This window comes from Mya arenaria, chromosome 6 (assembly GCF_026914265.1).
Source record: "Mya arenaria isolate MELC-2E11 chromosome 6, ASM2691426v1".
Lineage (NCBI taxonomy): Eukaryota > Metazoa > Mollusca > Bivalvia > Myida > Myidae > Mya > Mya arenaria.
Genome location: NC_069127.1, coordinates 3,333,975 through 3,353,207, shown reverse-complemented (window position 1 = coordinate 3,353,207; position 19,233 = coordinate 3,333,975). Strand labels below are relative to the sequence as shown.

The following is a 19,233-nucleotide window of genomic DNA, read 5'->3' as shown; positions in this document are numbered from 1 at the left end:
TGATTGTGAAAGTACTTTCATTAATAATAATAACTTAAGTATTTCCTTTTGATGAACATATATGTCAAGGCTATAATAATAATAATAATAATAATAATAATAATAATAATAATAATAATAATAATAACAACTTTATTTAACGAAGGTTACATACTAAGTGTACAATCATTACAGACATACTACTTATTTCCAGCATGACCTTCACACAAAAAGTATTACAAAAACACATGTACTAAGTTACATATTAAGCAACATACAAAACATACAATCACACTATCACTATCATACATTTCTTCGACAAACACAACTCAGTTTAATATGATGATTATAAATTACAATAATTTCATACTGTAAATAATGTAGATATATTCAGTAAAACCACATTCAATCAATATATTTACATATTTGGTAGTATCCATTACAAGTTGTTGCAAGAATGTCATATACGTACATTAACACAATTCATGTAAACAATGAACTATTTATTATAATGTGAATTAAATAATGTGATAAAATTATTTTGCCAATAAGTAGCCTTTTAATGCATGTTTAAAGGCTGGTAGCTTATCTTGAAATTTAATGTATGTAGGAAGATTATTCCAAATTTTCATTGCTTTATAGGCAAATGTATTTTTGATATAGTTTGTTCTTGGTTTTACAACAAAAAGATCCTTGTTTTCTGAAGAACGCAAGTTATAGTGCTCATTTTTGGCAAATGTTAACAATTCTGTGAAGTACGAAGGAGTCAAACATTCCATGCTTTTGAAAACAAGTAATGAAAGATGATAATAGCACCTGTCTCCAAAAGATAGCAACCCAGACTGTTTGAACATGTTTCCACAGTGGCTAGTTCCCGACTTCATTATTAGCTTAATCGCTCTTTTCTGAATATTAGTGATTTTTGTGGTATCTGAGGAATGTGTAAGTCCCCAGACACTACAACAGTACTCCATGTTTGACATGATATATGCATTATAATACAATGATTTCAAATCTGAATTATTAGTTTTTAATTCATTTTCTTGATGATGTCAAAGAATGTACGATATGTGTATAATATTTGCACATTCTTTCTCTACATATTATGACATTATGTGAGTTTTTATGAACACAAGCAAAGATAGCTTTCCCCGAAAATATTTCAAAGATTTTAGTAAAATAAAAAAACTTGTTCATAATTTTAAGTCGAACGAAATTGCTAAAAGGAAAAGATTCCGAGTAATAAAAATATCCATACCTTGAAATGTAAAGCTGTACAGTTGTACTGTACTGCTGTACAGTTGTACTGTACTAACACATACAAAATGACCCACAATTATAGTGAACAACACCTAGAGACGCAGAGTCGAGAAACAGAAACCTAACGTCGGCCCTTTCTGAGCCCTGTAGCACGTGTGAAAAGGAAGTCGCAAATAGCGATATCTTTGACAAAATAGGTTTCATAAGTTTGCTCTATGGATTAAGAATAAGATAACAAATAAAGATGTGAAATGTGGTATATTCAATTTTATCTTCAACATGTCCGCCAACACACATTCACCACTTATGTTTGAAATTCGATTTAATCTTTTGAAGCACTCATAAATGGCTATATACTCCGTCGTAAAGTACAATTTCCTGCGGAAGAATTTATACGTTTCTGGAAATAAAACACGCAAGCCCGCTAGATTTAACTGATTGATTTCGCTAGTTAGTGTGCTAAGTATATGATCGACAGTGAACAACAGGTACAACTGCAATGGTGACATAAAACGCAACTGTTTGGCTATCTTAGTTTGGGCGGAAAACCATGGGATCGTCAACGGTAAAAATTGACATGTGAACGTACTTCACAGATATGACATATTTGTCTGCAAGAATTGCACTTAGCGTTTACGCTTACGCCTACTGAACTTGGATCGCCTGACAGATTTTGATACATTTAGAAAGCCTCTGACGAGAACACAAACCAAATTTCCTGGTTTTATTTAGAACGTTATTAAGAGTTTTGCGCATTCACGTTAGCTAGAATAGAGGGACAGATATGGTCAAATCAATCAATGCATAGTACATAGAAAAAAATTGTTGTGATAGCATACTCATATAACCAGTTTTATCTCAGTCAAAATTTGAAATACAATACTGATCCGAAACATATTAACAAACCTGAACAAATTCACCACCCATTTCGGACACAACATATTCAGTTCAAACATCAGTTAGCATGGTCCAACTCAACAGCGTTATTCATTCATATCATATATATTTATTCTAATGTGTCTATTTTATCGACACCAAACGACTACCATACAAACAAAACAAATCATTTAGGAAACGACATACGGTAATCAATAAAGCTAGAATGTTATATCATTTATCACACATGTTATCAAATAATGTGGAATAAGGCTTTGCATGATAAACGAAACCAGTGAGTGCTATTCTATTTCGATTTGAGATAAATAAAAAATACAATGGAAATGGCAGGGCCACGCCAAGTAGCCAAACATTGAACAAATGCCCTGTTTAAAGGCACACTGGTATAATGCCTAACATACACTGAACGAGAGATATACAGCGCACAAACAAGATCGACAGGCCAAACATGCTCCAAAATAGTTTTATTAAAGTGACACTCTTATTCAAGCCAATACATAAACATGTATAACAGACATCAATTTTGACTGACAAACCTTTTACTTACTACATAATGCATTTATGGAAAATATAAATTACTGATAACAAGATTGTAACCGTGTATTTACTAGCAGAAAGCCCAATTTTTTTAAATGATTGGTGAATGCTAAAAGATTTCCTGTGGTCTCATAAGGTAGAAATACCGTGTTTTGTGCTCGTTTCTTTCAAATTTAACTTGGTATCCTTCATAAGAACCATTGACTTTTATGAATCCTTTTTGAAATATTAAAACGATAGTATTAATTGTGGTAAATCTTATTTGGGAGTAAGAGTGCATCTTGAATACATCTAGAGGTCACTGCATAATGGAAACAACAGGGACATGCCCGGTAGCGTTAGTTTTAACCACGATCATGTTTGCTTCACAAACACAAGGCACTCCAAAATTAACTTGGTTTAATCTTCCTCATTCCCGTCACTATTTAGATAGAAGTGTTTGTACACAGCGTATCGATGCGTTTCGTTTACCGAAACTTGATTACAGTGCAAGGTTGTGTTCAATACTTTGTACCGTCAATGTATACAGATAAGAAACAGGAAGTTTAATAAAATGTAAACTGCTTTTACTTCTTTTAATCGCATAACAGTATTTCGTGTTCTGAGTTAAAACTCCAAAGTGAATATTTAAAATCGAAGAATATCTAAGATTTGGAAATGAGGACACTGCGCTGATATAATTCTGAAGGATGTTACTAGGAGCTCAGGGACATGCGATCTTTATAGCCTGCATAGTATGTGGTGAGTTATTATGGTGGCTTATCACCAGTTGTATACCTGTATTATCAGCTTCACATTGACGACTTCGACAAATGTTCTTTTAAACTTATTTCTTGGATGTGGGCAGCAATTTTGGAATGAGCCTTTCAGGAAAGTAATTTTTATCATTTTATTATACACCTCATCTTGTTTGTAGTCAAGTATAAACTATTTTACAACTATTTCAGTAATCAAATATGCAGTGGCGATGGATAATTCATGTAAGTTGGTGTAATTTTAACCAATTTTACTTGAACTGATATTAGACTTTGTTTAAGAAACACCATAGACTTGTATCTTAGTAACGAGTGTGATACAAATGTAACCATAATTTCAGTTTGTGTACTTAAGGAACAAATTTAGTAACGTATCTAGTGTATTTGTTTTCCAGTAACAATATGTTTCGCAGGGAAATCACAAAAAAATCACGAAGCTATTATTAATTCACCAAGGGAACTTGCACCAACGGTTAGTTCTGTCTCCGGGGATTGCAAATGTACTGTACATCGTAGCGGCAAAGAAAACACAAATGCGCTGGTGAAACTTATTGCACGTGGTCAGGGATTTTTCTATGGCATCGACCCAATTGGAGAAGATGATGGCAGATTCAGATTTTCAATCAAGTCACATAATTTGAGTGTGACATTTAGAACAACTGAGGCTTCGAGTGATAGTTATCTCAGGGTCGAAGGTAAATTTGTTTATTTCTCATCCTTCTGGATCTACAAAAGAAATTTAATATATGATCTTAGAAACAGGATATAAGTTATGTCCTTACTAGGGACGTTGTCACTTGGTGGTTTTGCAGTTACTTTTACTTACTATTGGCATAAATAAAGAGTCAGGTACGAGCAAACATTTTACTTTCGGTGTTTTCGTGTTACCAAGAATGTTATTGAATTATATTTTTCGCGCTCTTAAAACACTGCTATGATATCACTGGCTTTTCAGGACTCGACGGGGCGCAATTTATAGTTGAGTGCACACAACATTTTGAGAACCAAGAGGGAGTCAGTGAGAACAAAGACCCTATTGAAAGGAATGATGATTTTTGCTGCTTCTTTGGTACCTACATGCATTTGTTTGGTTAAAATTCTTAGAGTGTGCTTTATTTTTTTATTTTGGAATTTACATTAATCAAACCTACCTGATAATCTTATTTTATTTAAAAGGTTTATTTTTTTCCTTTTCAAGTGCTCTACATCGCCGTTGGTGTTGCTGTTGTGGTGATCATTGTTGTTGTCATTGTTTTGGTTAGAACCAGGTTGGTAGTGCACTTTTTTGTATATTACATCAATTTAGTTTTATACACTGTCTTTTGAATCGACGCGGTGAACGAAGGTCGACAATTGAAGTTCGTGGAGTAGATAAATAACAAAGCATTAGGTCAATAAAACAAACTGAATGAACCCGAAGTGCCCAATGCATCTACATTTGGCTGAGGGGATGCTCAGAATTAAAAATGCAGTTAGCAGAGAAAACATAGTAAATATAATTCAATTGAATAACTGGAAACGGCTACCATCAATTTAAAAGACGAAACGTTTCTTGTTCAAGTTATAAGTCAAAATTGTAATTGATAATACTTATATTAAATACTGTATTTAATACTCTCGTCTACTAGAAACCATACGTGTTTCATTGATATTAAAGAATGTTTTTCAGAAAGGGAATGTATACGAGTAAAAAATGTATAATGAAGGTAAAATATGTTGAAATAAAAATGACTTCAGCGTATTAAAATAAAGAATAGAAGATCAGACTATGTCGGTAACTTACTGCGACTAGCTTTAACAAAATGCATCGACAGCAAACAAACAAATACCTTTATTGCAATCAAAATATACTACTTTTCAAGACTTTTGTCAAACGCGTTAACACGTAAGAAGCATTTTTAACTTTACATCTATAACATGGGACCTAACTACTACATCTGTTTCAATAGGTAGACAACATGTGACAAATTCAAAATCACAGCCATGCAAAAACTTGCAGGTATTGAAATTGTATATTGTTTTGAAAATGTCGAGGACAAACGCACCTAGCTACTCGTGATTTGTGCATAACGTTTTAGTTAAATATGTGTAGCTATCTAATTGTATTTTAAATGTTTAGAAAACGAAAGAAGTCTACTAGCCGAAAGCATGGACGCACTTTAAACACGAATGAGGCACGCAATACCAACGAAACAGTCGACCCTTACTGGGACGAGGCGGGGAACGCGCTTTCCGAAACGGACACAGTGCATCTCCGGGTCGGCGAAACTTCAAACAATGATGGGGAGAAACAATTAATTAGGTATGGGTGGTTTTTGAATAACAAAGACAGTACATTCATAGGTCTGTTGTTTGCGTCCATTCCTGTTTGAGAATAGCTAATGTTTTGCATTCAAAACGACAAACGCTAATATTAAAAATTGCTTTTATTAAGTTGGGGTTCATATATGTTACGGATCTGCACTTCAAACGATATCAGAACGATCGTTAACAGCTGTCCTTCGAGACAGTTGCTATGGTTTGTATCCGAAGATATTAAGCCTGGAAATCATTTATATTGTCCATACAGGAATGAAAAACACAAACATGACGATACTGATGAGAGAAGGAGTGGAACGAGTGAAGAAGACCCGTACTGGGAAGAGGCTGAAAATGCCCTCTACAATATTGAGACGATGCCCCTCCGGGTCGGACCAACAAAGAACAATGATGGGGAAAGACAACCGAATAAGTGCGTGTATTTGCAAAACAATAATGAAAGGAAATGCCAAGATTTGTTTTCAATAATGTCCATTTTAATTTCCATGTAATAGTTTTAAGCTTATTGCAGCAAAATGACAAAGGTTAAAAAACAATGAATTTTCCCTAGTTGTAAAACAACATTTATTTGAAGTGTTTACCTGTACATAATATATTAGTTTAAGATCTTATAACTTAAGTAACAAGGCAGATGTACTGACAGTTATCTAAATGTAATTTGGACATTATAAGTGTGGCGGGCCATTCTGACTTTACCAAATATTATGAGTTAGAGTTGGAACAATATCCGGTCCCAGATTAAGATAAAGAGCTCATTCTAATTTCCAGAAAATTGCACTATTTATATTTGCTAAGAATGGTATAGATACGTAGATTTCCATTATATTTCGTCCTTACAGGAATATAAGACACAAACCGGTTACTACCAATGACAACGATAGTGCCTTGGTAGGGAACGCAGTGTGTGAGGAAGACCCCTACTGGGAAGAGGCTGAAAACTCCCTCTACAATACGAACACTGTTCTTGAACAGACAGGATTTGTCCCATCAACACAACATGCTCATAACCTTGTAATAACGTGATAATGAAACTAACAAGTTCCACATGAGACAAATGCTCAGGGAAGTAAATAAAAATGCGGAGGAGTAAATAAAAAAAACTGAAAATGTTGAAGTAATTTTGTAACATCAAGCATGCTGCATCGAATATTGACTCTGCGAGATGAAACAGACAGGTCAGCAGTAATAAAAGTTACTATTAGAACCAAAGTCGTTTTCTACTGCAGCTACCAAATACGGAATACAAAATGAGCCAGTGGCTAGAAAGATGTACACAAAGTATCTGGCATTACTTCATAGGACTTCATTTCAGTGTTCAGAGAGTGGGTTGAAACTGAACAGAGCTTTTCCATGTTTAGGGGCATAAATGATTGTCAAATTTCATCCATCTAGGATGCCGATGAAAAGTATAAAGTGCCTCTCTTATTAAAATCAATACATACACATGTAAGTATTACAAACATTAAATTAAATGATACACCTTTAACAACTTACAAAATGCATTTATGGAAAATATTGATTACTGATAACAAGATTGTAACCGTGTATTTAATAGCTGAAAACCCCCAAAATATTAAATGATTGGTGAATGCTAAAGATTTACTATGATCTACTATAGTGTCATAACGTGAAAATACCGTGTTTTAAGCACATATCTTTCAAATTAAACTCGGTATCCTTCATAAGTACCATTGTTTTCGACATTTATTCTTCTTTTTGGACTACTGAAACAAAATTGTTAATTGTGATAAATCTTACGTGGGAGTAAGAGTGCATCTTTAACAGAAGATGATCTATTTTGACAACAATGTGCCATATCAAAATCGGTACGAGTCCCATTAAAAGTCGTTGAAGTCAATCATTAGAAACTCGAAAAATTGCATTCTATCACATTTTTAAAACGGGATAACTTGAAATAGTATTTTTTGTGACGAGATTACAAATGTTTTCAAGTTGTTGAAAATAAGCACAGATGTGGTCGACATCAATAGAAAACTCAAATCAGTCCAAAGAATGTACGTTTTACCTCACGATATAACGGTTAACTGCTCTATTATAATACATCTTATTTATAAATTATGCAAATAATTATTATATTATTGAGCATATCATGCATGGGTCATCTTTAAGAGATCTTGACGAAGTTCGTTTCATTTATTTGCAAAACAAAACATACATAAATAAATAACTAGAACTCCGCGAGTCGGCGGTGTCGCCTGACGAATTATCTACCGTCGACATTATATAGCTGTTGGATTGGCATTTTATTCGTTTAAAGAAAATGATGTTGCCATTTAGATTTTAAGTGTAGGTGGCATTTGAACTGAAGTAAAAAACGTTAAGTCGGACAAAAATTGACAACGAAAATTAACAAAGGGCAATAACTCTAAATATGGAAGCAAGAGTTACGGTTCTTGTGCACTGCACTTGCCCTAAATGAGATCTATCTAGCTACATGTATGAAGTTTTAAGTTGACATCTCTTATATTCTTCAAAATATGCCCCAGACAAAACTTTCAGCATGAAAATAACAAAGATCTATTTCTCTAAAACAAAGAAAGCAAGAGTTACTGTAATTGTGCACTGCACTTGCCCTCCCATGAGATATATCTACATATGAAGTTTCAAGTTGATAACTTATATATTCTACAAGACATGCCCCGGACAAAGCATGAAAATTATAGAAGGGAAATAACTCTAAAAATATGGAAGCAAGAGAAACAGTTCTTGTGCACTGCACTTGCCCTCAATGAGATATATCTACATACGAAATTTCAAGTTGATATCACTGATAGTTTACAAGATATGCCCCGGACGAGTGAAAACTGGACGCGGACGCCAACGAGGGCAATAACTCGTATATATTGAAGCAATAGTGACGGTTCTTGTGCAATGAAGTTTCAAGTTGATACCTATTATATTCTGCAAGATATGCCCCAGGCAAAACTTAAAGCATGAAAATAACATTGGGCATTTACTCTATAACTAGGAACGCAAAAATTATTGTTATTGTGCAATGAACTTGCCCTCCATGAGATCTATCTACATATGAAGTTTTAAGTTGATAACTCTTATATTCTACAAGATATGCCCCGGATAAAACTTTAAGCATAAAAATAACAAGGGCCAAAAACTCTAAAAATATGGAAGCAAAAGTAGCAGTTTTTGTGCTCTGCACTTGCCATCAATGAGATCTATCTACATATGAAATTTTAAGTTGATACCACTAATAGTTTACGAGATATGCCCCCGACAAGTGGGGACACGGACGCCACCGCAGACAAAAGTAACCCCATTACATGTCGCCTTGGCGACACAACTTCATAAATACTACCTAGATTTCAAGAAAGCAACCAGGCTGACTCAATTTCCATGAATATTTGGTCATAAAATCGGCTGCTGCAGTTATCAAGAACCATTTAACAAAAGCGGGCAACCATGAATCTGCACTTCAAAATACACGTTTAGCTTCTCGGTCATCTGTTAGCCCATTTTCAACAAACCAAGATTTGTATCCACCTTTACACCGGTTACCAAGTATATAAAGCGTCCGCATATCTTGTCCACTTTGCATGTGCTTGACCTTTACATTCCATATGACCTTTATAAAGACGCAAGATAACTGCAGGAATTGTACTCGTCTCATCATAGAGAAAACGGGAGTTTAACCTCGACCCCATTTCAACCACACGTCTTTATGACCATGCAACCTCGCGCATTGCGCCAATCGAAGGTATTATACAATCTGGCAACACAGTGAGCATTGTTGGTGATAACCAATTTATTTAGTCATCTGACAGAAATGAGTGCTACATGCAGTGGCCTTGCCAGTGTTCCAAGTTTCATGTGAGTGCTTTTCGGTTTTCGAAGGACAGACAAAATGGTTAAACCTCGACTTCAACAACACTTGAACACTTAGCAGAACAAATAACCCCAAAAAGGCCTAACACTAGTACGACTTGCGAAAAACAGTAACAACTAATTCCCAGAGAATATTTATTCCACTAGCAAGTAACACATAGTAATATCAATAGGTCCAATGTCTAGCCCGCCTAGTAGATTCTCTGTGCCTTGCCCATGGTGGACTTCACGTAGAGGGCACGCACGTTCTGCCAGTTCTTCTTGAGGAGGGAGACAAGGAAGTTGATGGACAGGGTAACATTCTGATAGATCTGTTCCTCGGTCATGCCCACGTGACCCACACACGTAGCCAGACACAGAACCTGTCCAAAGGAAAATGGTAGTTACTAGGGGAAATGCTCTAGAACTTGGGGATACAATCTTTTTTAACATATAAGCACCAAATTTCTCTTTGTTCAAAATCTTGTGAACATGCATATCACACTAGGAGATGGATCATCATCTCCGAAATGTATATGCATCAACCCAGTAGTAACTTAAGAATTCTTTTTAAGAATATCGTTAATACTTATCTTTATCTGTACCTAGACTGTGATTAGATTCTGATCAATTATGAAATCATTCTACATGTAATACATGGTGGAAATCATAACAAATGTCAAGACAAAACAAACAATATTGAACAAATGCAGTCTTAATATAATACAATATATCAAACACTTGGCAACACCCTGTTACCTTCTTCAACTGGAACTTGATGGTTGCCTTAGTGTCCTCAACCTTGCCTACGATGGAGTCCTGGTGTGACATGGGGGCAGGGAACTTGCCAGCTCTGTTAAGACCAGGACCCAGGATCTTGGGGATCTGCTTGATAAGTGTGTCGGAGGCCAGGAATGCACTGTACTTCTTGGCTAAATGGAAAAGTAAAGGTTTTAAAGTGACACTCTATTCAAAATCAGTACCTACACTTGAATAACAAACAAAATATGAGTGACAAACCTTTAACTACTTACTAAATAATATATTCATGGAAAATATTAGTACTGATATCAAGATTGAAACTGTGTTTTTAATAGCTGAAAACGCAAAAATATTAAATGATGAGACGAGTGTCCGCTAAAAGATTTACTGTGATCCTCTATTGTGTCGTAAGGTAGAAATATCGTGTTTTCATTGTGGTAAATCTTATTTGGGAGTACGAGTGCATCTTTAAGGTATTAAAAATATCAAAATCTGTATGCTATGTTTGCAATTAACCACAAACCATGATCAATACAAAAAATTGTATATTCGGTTAATCCGGTTTTATTTACTTAGTCACTATATGTTAATATTGTGCTACAACAGTTTTGATCCAGTCATTCTGAGATGTGTGCAATCTGCCAATACAAATTTTCTTTTTGAACAGACACAAACTAGAGCTGTCACAGGAGTGACGAATACCCCCAAATGCCGCCTGGACACAGGAATGGCAAACCATTCCTTTGAAAAGAGGCCATAACTCCAAGGTTACTGCACACTGCATCTTCTTTTATCATGCATGTATTGTTTTTTATCATGCATGTATTGTTTTATTTAAATCTGTTGGGTAATTTAGAAGTTACACTGCTGACAAGAAAAACTGGCCTTTCAGGAGTTATCGTCCAGAAACCGTTTTTCTATTTTTAGTAACAGTGACCTTGACCCCACCAGCCCCAATATTGAACTTGACCTGTATCTTCTGATGTTACACCTGTGTACCAAAAATTGTTCAAATCTGTCTAGCCTTTCAGGAGTTATCATTCGTATACCGTTTTTCTATTTTTAGTAACAGTGACCTTGACCCCACCAGCCCCATATCAAACTTGACCTGTATCTTCTGATGTTACACCTGTGTACCAAAAATTGTTCAAATCTGTCAAGCCTTTCATGATTTATCGTCTGGAAACCGTTTTTCTATTTTTAGTAACAGTGACCTTTACCTTGGCCCCACCAGCCCCAATATCAAATTGACCTGCATCTTCTGATGTTACAACTGTGTACCAAAAATTGTTCAAATCTGTCAAGCCTTTCATGATTTATCGTCCGGAAACCGTTTTTCTATTATTAGTAACAGTGACCTTGACCCCACCAGCCCCAATATCGAATTTGACCTATATCTTCTGATGTTACACCTGTGTACCAAACTGTATCTTCTGATGTTACACCTGTGTACCAAAAAGTGTTCAAATCTGTCTAGCCTTTCATGAGTTATCGTCCGGAAACTGTTTTTCTATTTTTAGTTACAGTGACCTTGACCTTGGCCCCACCAGCCCCAATATTGAACTTGACCTGTATCTTCTGATGTTACACCTGTGTACCAAAAATTGTTCAAATCTGTCAAGCCTTTCATGAGTTATCGCCTGGAAACCGTTTTTCTATTTTTAGTAACAGTGACCTTGACCCCACCAGCCCCAATATCGAACTTGACCTGTATCTTCTGATGTTACACCTGTGTACCAAAAATTGTTCAAATCTGTCAAGCCTTTCATGAGTTATTGTCCGGAAACCGTTTTTCTATTTTTAGTAACAGTGACCTTGACCCCACCAGCCCCAATATCGAACTTGATCTGTATCTTCTGATGTTACACCTGTGTACCAAAAATTGTTCAAATCTGTCAAGCCTTTCATGAGTTATCGCCTGGAAACCGTTTTTCTATTTTTAGTAACAGTGACCTTGACCCCACCAGCCCCAATATCGAACTTGACCTGTATCTTCTGATGTTACACCTGTGTACCAAAACTTGTTCAAATCTGTCAAGCCTTTCATGAGTTATTGTCCGGAAACCGTTTTTCTATTTTTAGTATCAGTGACCTTGACCCCACCAGCCCCAATATCGAACTTGATCTGTATCTTCTGATGTTACACCTGTGTACCAAAAATTGTTCAAATCTGTCAAGCCTTTCATGAGTTATCATCCGGAAACCGTTTTTCTATTTTTAGTAACAGTGACCTTGACCTTGGCCCAACCAGCCCCAATATCGAACTTGACCTGAATCTTCTGATGTTACACCTGTGTACCAATTTTTTTTCAAATCTGTCAAGCCTTTCATGAGTTATCGTCCGGAAACCGTTTTTTCTATTTTTAGTAACTGTGACCTTGGCCCAACCAGCCCCAATATCGAACTTGACCTGTATCTTCTGATGTTACACCTGTGTACCAAATTTTTTTCAAATCTGTCTAGCTTTTCACGAGTTATCGTCCGGAAACCATGAAAACCGACAGACCGACAAGCTCACTCCTTCGTTTGTGGGGTATAATTAAATCTAAATTATAATCAGTCAACAGCAAACACCTTAAACAGGTGATTTTATTTCGTGATCACCTACCAAGCTTCTTGACAAGCTTCTTGTCCTTGTTGAGCTTCTTCAAATCGTCAGCATTCATGCATGGCAGGTCATTGGCCCTCGCCTGGTCGCAGTGCACTTGGTCGCCAAGAACACACACCTTCATCTTTGGCTTCGGCACATGGGGCAACCTAACAGTGTACTTGCAGATTTGAGTTTACATACCAAGTCATGGCTAGTTGTAATAGGGTGCTGTCAAAACTGAATGCTGAGCTTATTGTCAATAACGCAAACTTTTGCTTTAATACATTTTACACAACAGAACACACTGCATAAATTGGTTCAGCTTCCTGGTAAAATAACTCAAATGTTTCAATATGGCAAAACATCTACCATTGTGTAGACAGCATGCACATTATTGATTATGATTACCTCCAGTGCTGTTCTGTAAAGGGAATGGCTGCTCATTAAATGGTCGGTGTGATTGAGACAACCAGCACCTCCCCAGTTATTTAAAGACCCTGGGTAGAGGTCCGCAAAACCACAGTAGTGGTTTCACTACCATACACAAGAACAACACCATAACTTTACTTGTTTCTTTTTTTTGCCAAACCAGTCAAGAATTTATGGTGCAGTCATTGCTATGGCTTCAAGCAAACTATCTTTGCAGCCAAACCTGATTGTGCCAGCGAAACGCTTGTCCTTCTGCGGATCGTAGTTCTTCAACGCAATCTGCAGCTCCACGGACTCTGTGAACTTCCTCCTTTTAGAGCCATCCTCCTTCTTTGTGCCGGCAAAGACGGCCGTGATGGCCTCCTGAAGATTGTCTCTGGAGATTTTGCTGAAATGAAATACAGATGTTTAATCTTCAATTCCATAGCCCTGAATAAAGCATAAACTTAGCAGTTCAAGTGTTGGAAACATCGAACAATTATCGAACAATTGGCACATCAGCTATGCCCTAACCCAGCATATTAAATTCAAATCAAGTGCAACGTCTATGGCCTGACAATAAGGTTAGGGCATATAAGATTTGAGACTGAAGGGGAAGGCTCATTATCCTACACACATCCATGCATGTTCAGTTTAGATTGGTTTTTCTTTCATCGAACAAGTAGCTTTGAATAACGCTTACAAAAAACAATGAGATGACAAAATGAACTCTATGAAGTGTTGAAACTGACCGCTTCACAGTTGCCATTTAAAGCAGTACAAATGTCTCTTTTAGGGCATAGATCCCATTCCAATTCTTAAGCCTAACAATTTGCTCCAGATAACGGTGTTCAATTTACACTTACGTTTTGTTTAAAGCCAGGGCTTTTTCTGCCCATTTTGGGAAAAAGACCCTAGACATTTTGGGAAATTTTGCGCCGTGAAAATGAGGAAATTGGGAAATTTTACAGTGAACAGGAAAAGCTGTCTAGTCTCCTGTGAATTAGGAAATGATTTTATATTAGTTTATTTTCCCTTTAAAAGACCAACAATGGCTGAAATATCAATCCTTGGGGTGTAAATATTTATTGCAATAAATCATGACAGATAATATTTCATATACAGTACAGGTAAAAAGAATTTCTACAATTTTTTTTTTTTTTTTTTTTTTTAATTTGGGATTTTTTTTCTGAAGATTGGGAAAAATATCTTATATTTTGCTTTGAGAATGGGTCCGATAGTCCGACCCGTGGGTACTATAGAAAAAGCCCTGAAAGCGCATTGTTAAAATCTTTCAAACCTTTTAATAATAATATAAAAGGAAAAAACTATTACTCCTGGATTTTTAAATAATGTTTCCTCTGACGAGACAAAGAATGACAGGCATTTTCTTCTCCAAAAGAAAATTGGTCAGTCCAAATAAAATTGAAACAATGCCATTTAAAGTCCAACATGGACATTATAAAAATTGTCAATTTTGTGGCAATGAGTATTTCTCTGACCAAGTGAACCTAATTTCTTAGTTATCACTTTGCATTTTCCAAAAGATACAATTTTAGTTAGGAAACATTGGAATCAAATGTCATTTAAAAGTAGACAATGCAAAAAGAAAAAAGGTAAAAATTAACAGTTGAGGCTTCCAAAATCATAGCACAATGAACAGTGGTAACTTAGAAGTAATGTACTGCAAAGGGGGTTAACGTTGCATGATTTCTGCCTAGTGTGGTACACATTCAGACATCCACACTCACCCAATACTACTTCAGGATAGTCTATATAAAACTGACAATAATATTGAAAAAAGGTTTCTCTTCTAACAAAACATTCTTCCTTTTAAACTGTGTGTATTTATTAATACATAAAAACGTGAACACCGAGTCAGACAGACCAAACCTCGAACAATTCAAGTCAGCCATAGTACAAATTTAACAGTCAGGGATACTTCTAAAATTTGGCAGTCCCTGCCCGGTGCAGAAGGCACCCGATCAATTCCTTCGCCGAACTAAATACACAGCGGAGAATACACGTCTTGCGACACGGTCGAATTTAACTAAATCATTTATTAGAGGGAATAAATAATAACCTATAACAGACAGAACAGAATGACAATGAGTAAATAAACAAGAACACAAACGATTACTCGACACGGACGGCAACTGGTCTCCCCGAGAGAAAACTGGTCTTTTTTCAATATTTGGCAAAAGTAAAATAAATAAAAAGCCGTCAAAACAACCTAAAAATATCATTAAACTAAAATGGTAGTAAAAACACTGAAATAATTCAAAGAATATAAAGGATCTACTATGATTAGATGTTAGCTATAATACACACCTCATCTTCGTTGCAAGTTAAAGCGGAAAAGGAAGTACCAGTGGGAAGAAAAACTGAATTTCACAATACTTTTAGACAAATCGGTTTATTTAATACGGCAATTAAATAGAAACTCATCGACAACTGGTATTGCAAGAAAACGTATCGACGGATACAACAATTATATATTCTTTCTATATCGTCTGTTGTTTTATCAAGTCAATGAAGTTTAAAAAGGGTGATATAACGATATCACGGTTGTCGAAGGATAACTTTGTGGTAATCTGTGGAGTCATTTTACTTTAAAAATATGATCCCCTGCAAAAACTAACAAGTAATATTTCAACATATTCCCTTTATTTAACTTATTTTCACAAAGTCTTCATAAGCAAACAAAGCCGATGTTTTAATATTCAACACGTTTCGAAATAATTTTCGGCGAAGTGCAGCATGTAAATAGTTCTTATTTATATTCCGTCACGAAATTTATGTTTCAATATTGTATATGCGTTTAAAGAAAATTTAAGTCGAGAGAGGTTTCACTTCATTGGAGTCTAAGAAATTACCTACTTAAAATTAGTACCAAACTCAGAACAGATGGATGTGGTGCATTTCGCTCTGAAATGTTCTTAAATGTTAAATGTTCCTCCTGCCAAGCAAATACAGATTTTATAATAAAATATTTAGAGGCACATTTGTCTTAAATAAAAGTTAAAAAGAATCCGCGCAACCGGAATTAAGGGGGTCATCCCCTCCCGGACCCACCCCGCCTCCCCATTACAAAATACCTTCCGGCGTTAAGTGCCATTCCTTCGTACTTATGGAAAAGCACAGGTGCCATCCTCCGACCCAAGTAGTTGTGGTATTAACCCCCACCAGGAGTATTTTCTCTTAGTCTTTAACAAATGGCATCAGTATTAAAGGTTATATCCAGGAAAAAGGCTCGAGAGTGATTCATAACAGCTTTATTCACAATCGAGCTTAACAAATTTAATATCAACTGTGCGTTAGTTCTGTTTTAATGGATAGTGGTCAGTCCTTTTCTCGTTATATGTTATTGCTTCCCTCAATAACTTCCAGTCCTGTCCGCATAAGGTGTCAGTCCAGTTCTAATGCAGTGTCAGTGATGTCCTCTCTTAATTTAATGTCATTCCTGACCTCACTAAGGTCCAATCCTGTCATCAGTGTTTTACCTCGGTAAGTCTTCTGCAGTCATGTATAGGCAACGAGTTTTAGTCCTGTACATTATCAGTCGGGCATCACACCAACTATCCGCCCGTGCCTTACCCTTTTGTCCTTATGCAATGTTAGCCGTAGGCCATTAAGTATCAAATGGACGTCTTTTTGACCATACAAATAACTCAAGTTTCAGTTATCAATTAATGTTCTAAACATTAAGTGGAATGGACTATAGCAATCACAGAATGTCATTAATACCACACGCCCATTTGTCGGTAATTTCTAGATATCACAACTAAAGCAATCAGGTGGAACGTATACCTGTTCCAGTGAACGTAAGCGTGCCACAGAATTGTCTAAAATGTAGACATGAGGACTGTTATGTGACACTAAATATCACCAGTAAGGCTTATATAGCAAAACATAATTAGTTCAGATGGTTGCTGTGACTTTCACCTCGAAAGTGTGAACACCGATCTTAAAGGCGACACGTCGTTCTCGTACTATGGTGGTCATTTCTGCCAATTAATTAAAGAATCTGCCCATGAGCGAGAAATGGACCGGACACGAACTATTACCAGTAAGGTTTATATAGCAAGACGTACTAAGCTTGAAAGTAATTAAATTTGTTAGTATAATAACATATAATAGCAACAACTCAGGTACCAGCTTTGGCAGATATGGTTGTTTAAACATAGCTTATGACAATCCTTTATCATAGTTTATCAACTTTTTTTAAAATTATTATCTCCCCTAAATTCTGACACATATCATACCTCTTATCAATGAAAGCAGGGCATATGCAGTTGTTTGTTTGTTCTTTATACACACATAATTAATAATAGGGATGTCATAAAGATACGTGACAAAATATATATATATATTATGTAATTTTGGACACGCCTATGGCAGCCAATACACATCAGTATATCCAATAACAGAGATTTAACTGGACTTCTTTAAGTGACCCCCACCGATCTGTTTATAGTACACAGCTTCTGTATATTGATCTTAATCTTTATTGACATATGCTGTCTTGTGATAATCCTTTTATTTAGTTTATTGACTAAATTTTTTGACACATACTATTTCCATCATCCATGAAAGCGGGTGATATGTAATCGTTTGTTTGTTGTTTATCCACACATAATTTATTATAGGGATGTCATAAAGATAGGTGTTAGGTGACAAATACAAATTGTATTATGTTTTCGGGCACACTTATGGCAGCCAATACACATGCGTAATTTCTTATAACTGGTATTAGTTGGGACAGGCTCTGAATAAACGCCAAAATCAATAAATAAAAAATGGTGGAACTCCATAACTGGAAGAAAGGAAATAACAGTTTGCGGAAAATTTAATTCACAAAATCCCAAAAATAGACCCATTATCAGAAATAGAAGAATGTGACAGGTTGGGAAATCTTGGAAACAAAAGAAATGATAATGAACTTATTTCTAATATGTGGCTTCGCAGCCCAAATTTGACAGTTAATGACATAAATGAAGGTTTACTTAATAAAAAGCTTTCTTCGAAACATATATGGAAGCAGTAAATATTTTGATAATAAAACAAGTATCTAATGCTATTTATAATAATGTGGTCCAATGTGGCAAATGCTTCTGTTGGTTTCACAAACATTGTGTTAACACACTTTCAACTATTTCATCAACCACCGAAGCATTTCTGTGTAATATTGAAGTTAAAAGTTATCCAATAGTACACAAATGACTGTACAGTTACTCTTTGTAAACTCTTTATATTCCGCATGCGTCTATGTTGTAATGCATCATTTTTTATATTTATCATAATACTGTGTTGTTCATTTCGGTACAATTCATAACTGTATTTACAATAATGTGTGTTATTATTTTGTATGTTTTGCTTTACTATTTATATCTATATATTTACATAACATGTTTATGATATCACGTTATTAGAATCAGTGTGACATGATTTCTTTTTTTTAAATTCATTTATATTCAATAGATGTGCAACTTGTAGGAATGTAAAAACTTCTACTTAATTGTTCTTTCCATGTCTTTACTTTACACAATTGCAAATTTTCATTAAAAAAATAATACTTGGTTTTCTTCATAACTAATTCTAGCTATTAAACCAATTTTAATTATTTCAAATAAGGTTTTAAATCCCTATTCATATACAACACAAATAGTTTGAAAAACAATCAAAATTTATGTTTTATTATTTTAAAAAACAAAAATAAAAAACAAGTGAACAAACCATTTTCACGCTTAACAGAACTCATAAACATAATTATCTTTTGATTGAACAAAAACATTTCAATGTCAATATTTTTCTTCTTGTTCTATATATTGTATGCATTTCTTAACAACCTTAATTCTTTGTGTATGTTGTATACAAAGTTGAAAA

The 19,233-nt window shown here is 35.3% G+C and overlaps 2 protein-coding genes across 2 annotated transcripts; one reads left to right on the top strand and one right to left on the bottom strand.

Annotated features, from left to right (window-relative positions):
- Positions 1 to 3,159: 3,159 nt before the first annotated feature.
- LOC128238722 (uncharacterized) lies at positions 3,160 to 6,865 on the top strand. The gene is made up of 8 exons (XM_052954900.1): positions 3,160 to 3,414; positions 3,621 to 3,653; positions 3,824 to 4,123; positions 4,384 to 4,497; positions 4,627 to 4,696; positions 5,548 to 5,730; positions 5,998 to 6,159; positions 6,587 to 6,865. Exons 1-8 carry the CDS (start codon positions 3,363 to 3,365, stop codon positions 6,768 to 6,770), a joined length of 1,098 nt encoding a protein of 365 aa, XP_052810860.1. The 5' UTR covers positions 3,160 to 3,362; the 3' UTR covers positions 6,771 to 6,865.
- A 2,864-nt stretch (positions 6,866 to 9,729) lies between these two features.
- On the bottom strand, positions 9,730 to 15,732 carry LOC128237187 (60S ribosomal protein L10a-like). The gene is made up of 5 exons (XM_052952493.1): positions 15,679 to 15,732; positions 13,592 to 13,756; positions 12,958 to 13,106; positions 10,347 to 10,519; positions 9,730 to 9,970 (listed from the first exon to the last, which is right to left on the bottom strand). The coding sequence occupies exons 1-5, from the start codon at positions 15,681 to 15,683 to the stop codon at positions 9,800 to 9,802; spliced, it is 663 nt and encodes a 220-aa protein (XP_052808453.1). The 5' UTR covers positions 15,684 to 15,732; the 3' UTR covers positions 9,730 to 9,799.
- Between the last annotated feature and the right edge of the window lie 3,501 nt (positions 15,733 to 19,233).